This window comes from Acanthisitta chloris, unplaced genomic scaffold, assembly GCF_000695815.1.
Source record: "Acanthisitta chloris isolate BGI_N310 unplaced genomic scaffold, ASM69581v1 scaffold8481, whole genome shotgun sequence".
Classification (NCBI taxonomy): domain Eukaryota; kingdom Metazoa; phylum Chordata; class Aves; order Passeriformes; family Acanthisittidae; genus Acanthisitta; species Acanthisitta chloris.
In genome coordinates, this window is record NW_008655426.1 from 28316 (window position 1) to 32950 (window position 4635).

The 4635-nt window shown below is 45.8% G+C and overlaps 1 protein-coding gene across 1 annotated transcript; it reads left to right on the top strand.

Moving 5' to 3' along the window:
* The first annotated feature begins 187 nt into the window (after nucleotides 1–187).
* On the top strand, nucleotides 188–718 carry LOC103810964 (epidermal differentiation-specific protein-like). Its single transcript, XM_009083897.1, has one exon. It carries the CDS (start codon nucleotides 188–190, stop codon nucleotides 716–718), a length of 531 nt encoding a protein of 176 aa, XP_009082145.1.
* Nucleotides 719–4635: the final 3917 nt, after the last annotated feature.

Genomic DNA, 4635 nt, shown 5'->3' on the forward strand with positions numbered 1-4635 from the left:
AGATGCTGTTATGTTTATCCTCTGTCAAAAATGTTTCATTTTTCCATTTGTCAGCCCCACTGTCCATAATTTTGTGTCTGGTTCCTAAGTTCTTCTTCTAAGCATTGCTTGTTTTCTGTTTTCCTTTCCTGCAGGCTGTCATCCAGCTCTTACACCAAGAATTCCAAATTCCGCAAGTCCTACTGAGATGGGGAAAATCATCATTTATGAGCATGTCTACTTCCAGGGTTTGTCCAAAGAATTCACCACTGACATTGCCAGTCTACCTGATGTGGGTTGGAATGACATTGTCTCCTCAGTGAAAGTAATTGGGCAGCCTTGGGTGGTTTACGAGCATGTAAACTATACTGGCAAATTTATGGTACTTGAGGAGGGAGAATATAGCACTGTGGGTAAAGATATGAACGATAAGATCAGTTCTCTGCAGCTGATCACTGATAATCTGCACAATCCTCAAATCACTCTCTATGAACATGTTGAATATAAAGGAAGGAGCAAGGTAGTAACAGAAGCAACCAGTCTGGCAGCTGGAGATTTTGATGACATCATATCGTCTCACCAAGTCCAGAGAGGTGCCTGGCTGTTGTGTGAAAACAGTGATGGAAGTGGAATTCAATACATTGCCCGAGAACATGAAGAACTCCCAAATTACAACGCAATCAACTTCAATGACAAGCTTTCATTCCTGCGTCCCCTTCGCCCTGGCCATGGCCGTTAGACTTCAAATCCTGCAACAGCAAGAGAAGATGCATCCCCAGCAAGAAATTCAAGACCTAAATCTCTGCTTCTGCTCATGTTGCTATTTCCCCTGTGTCACACGAGAGCTGTCTTCCATGCTGTGCTGCAGATCTGTACTTCCCAATCCTGCCTTGAACTCTTCTCCTGCCCCACAAATGCAAGAGTTATTGTACTTGATCATATTAAAGAGACTTCAATCTAAGAGACATGCCAGGGGTGTACAAGCTATTGCACCCACAGCTGGCATTCCCATGTTCTCTACTGTGGGATGTGAAAGCATTGCATGTTGCCTCTGTTGCTAAATGCATAAATAAAATATGAGCCTAGAACCAGCCTCACTTCCTTTGTAATTTGTTTTTCAATGCCCTTTTGGTACCATGGCTTCTGCTACTTTCTGTGATCCACTTTGTGTTGGTGTCATTAAAGAATCTCTTGGAAGCAGCAGTGGGTCTGTTTTATGCACTGTTTAGAATAGATAAATCTTGCCCTTTCATGATGAGATGTCTCTGTGTATCCAGGGAATGGTTCATGCAGACACTTGTAATCATTTTTTATTAATCTTTCCTGAGATATTTTATCTGCTTCCATTTTCACTTGTTGGTAGCATTGCAACCTGACTTGGTGAGCATGTTGATCATTGCTGTAATCCTGGCCAAACCCTCACCTGGTGACTGTGCAATCCCACCACTGATTGTATCTCAAGGCATTGATCACCAACTCATAGAACCATACAAAGTCTGTGTCTGGAAGGGACTTTAAAGACTATCTATTTCCAAACCCCCTGCCATGGGTCATGGGCAGGGACACCTTCCACTAGACCAGGTTTCTCATAGCCCCATCCAGCCTGGCCTTGAACACTACCGGGAATGTGGAATCCACAGCTTTTCTGGACACCCTATTCCAGTGCCTCACCACCCTCAGTAAAGATTTTCTTCCTCCCATCTGTTCTAAATCTCTCCTCTTTTATTTAAAACCATTCCTGCCTCATCCTATTACTATCTGCCCATGTAAAATGTTCCTCCCTCTCATTTTTACAAGCCTCCTTGAAGTACTGGAAGGCTATAACATGTTCTGTCTGGAGCCTTCTCTTCTCCAGGCTGAAGAACAGCAGCTTTCTCAGCCTGTCTTCGTAGTGAAGATGCTCCCACCCTCTGACCATCTTCTAAGTCAGTACTTATATCTGGGATTGCTCTAACCCAGGTGGAGCACCTTGCTCTTGGACTTGTTGAACTTCATGAGGTAATTGTGGGACCACTTCTCAAGCTTGTCCAAGTCCCTCTGGATGGCATCTTGTCCTTCTGTTGCCAAGTGCACCCCTCAGCTTTGTGTGATCTACAAACCTGCTGAGGATGCATTTGATCGCACTGTCCATATATATCACTGATTGTGCCGGTTTGAGCTAGGGTAGAGTTAACTTTCTTCACAGTTGCTATTATGGGGCTATGTTTAGGATTTGTGCTGAACACAGGATTCATAATATGGAGATATTTGTGTTATTGCTGAGCAGAGCTTACACAGAGCCAAGGCCTTTGCTGCTTTTTGTACTGCCACGCTGGCAAGGAAGTTGGGGCTGCATGGGAGGTTTGGAGGAGGCACAGCGGGAACAGGTGACGCAAACTAACCAGAGAGGATATTCCATACTACAAGACATTATGCCCAGTATATAAAGGGGGAGGAAGAAGGAAGAAGGGAGAATGTGTGGAGTGATGGCACTTGTTATGTGTGATGGGGCCCTGCTCTCCTAGAAGTGCTGAACACCTGCCTGCCCATGGGAAGCAGTGAATTAACTTCTTGTTTTGTTTCGTCTGTGTGTGCAGCTTTTACTTTTCCTATTAAACTGTCTTTATGTCAACCCATGAGTTTTGTAGCTTTTATCCATCTGATTCGATTCTCCATCCTGCTGGTGGGTGAGTGAGTGAGTGGCTGTGTGGTGTTTGGTGACTGGCTGGGGTTAAACCACAACATTGATAAAGATACTGGAGAGCACCAGTCCCAAGACAGAGCCCTGAGGGGCACCACTCGTCACCAGCCTCCACCCAGATGTGGAGCCATTGACCAAAACTCTCTGGCTGTATCCATCTAGCCAATTCCTTATTCATCAAATAGCTCACCCTTCACACCCATGTCTTTTCCAATTTGAAGATAAGGATGCCTTGTGGGACCATGTCCAAGACCTTTCAGAAGCTCTACTGAAACCCCCCAGGCCACGCACTGCTCACTCACTCCCCCACTCCCTCCCGCTGTGATGGGATGGAGGGAATTGGAAGCACAAATGTAAAGATCACTGGTTGACATAAGAGCAATTTACTAAGAAAACAGCAATGAAATCAGAAAAATGATCAGTAACAACTGTGTTAATAACAGAGTGTACAAGGCAGGCGATCAACTCCCAAGCTAACGCTCCCCATGTGGAACCCAGTACTGCACGTCCGGACGCACTGTGCCTCAACCTGAAGTGCTGCCAGAACAAAGGGCATCCCCTGCCCCCTCCATTCCCTCCTCACAATGAGAGGTGGTGTACAATAACCCCAAGATCCTAGTGTGCCCATCCTGGCAGCAGCAAATGTTAAGCCTGTCCTGGATGGAACCAGGACATTATCCACAGCTTATTCTATACCATCTATATCATGCCTGGATCCTACACCTTCTCACTGCACATACATATACACATACAGATATTGGTGGAAACATATATATGTATATATACAGACACACAAGCATGGGTATCATTTCCTTATTAAATAGCTGTCCCTCCAAAATGTCTGTTGAGTTCATTTAGCCCATGACTGTGGGTTCTAGAGATCCTAAATGTCTTTCAGAACAGAAGGCCTGTGTGCTGTCATGTTGTCACAAGCTGCATCAGGAATTCATAACAGGTGTATCTGGAGCAGTCCATGGAACTTACAGCACACAATGACTGTATCATTCAGCAACCACTATTATACAATTTAACATTACTGCCTGTTCTCATAGAAAAGTCAACCCTTGGATGGGTTTGCCTTTGCTTGAGGCAGGACTAATCCAGACTGTCTTCCCTAGCATATTCCTCAGATGCACCATGAGGACTTTATCCCCATAATGTACCTGGAGATTTTGATTACGCAGGGCCAGCTCAACTGGTAGAACGTCTAGTGTTAACTAACCAGGTGGCCTTTGCTAGATGTAGATCCCAGCGTTTGAAGGTTGCACCACGCCTTGCCTTCAATGTGGTTTTTAACAATCCATTGTACTGCTCAATTTTCCCAGGTGCTGGTGCATGGTAGGGAATGTGGTGCAATCACTCAATACCATGGTCTTTTGCCCAGGTGTCTATGAAGTTGTTTTGGAAATGAGTCCCATAGTCAGACCCAGTGCTTTCTAGGGTGCTGTGTCACCACAGAACTTGCTTTTTGAGGCCCAAGATGGTGTTTTGGGCAGTGCTGTGAGGCACAGGGTATGTCTTCAGCCATCCAGTGGTTGCTTCTACCATCGTGAGCATGTAGCACTTGCCTTGGTGGGTTTGCAGGAGTGTGATGTAATCAACCTGCTAGGCCTCCCCATATTTACCAACCCTGTCCACCTGTCCTGGTTTTAGCCAGGAGGGAGTTAATTTTCTCAGTAGCTGGTGTAGTGCAGTGTTTAGAATACAGAGTGATAATACATTGTTGTTTTGGTTTTGCTGGATTGTGTTTATCCTAAACCAAGGACAATTTCCTGCTTGTCTCTCATGCTCTGCCAGTGAGAAGATACACAGGAAACTGGGGGGTCTCGTGCTGCTGCATCCTCTGGGCTGTGGCCATGTCCATGTGGTGACTGTGTGTCAGCCTGGGCAGCATGGCCAGTACAGCCAGGAACAGCGTGACTGCCACAGCCATGGCCTGTAGGAGGCAGGAGGAAAAGGGTCAGCAGGTCTTGCTA

Bases quoted from the DNA above. Each gene is read 5' to 3' on its own strand.
- LOC103810964 (XM_009083897.1), top strand. From the start codon at position 188: ATGGGGAAAATCATCATTTATGAGCATGTCTACTTCCAGGGTTTGTCC.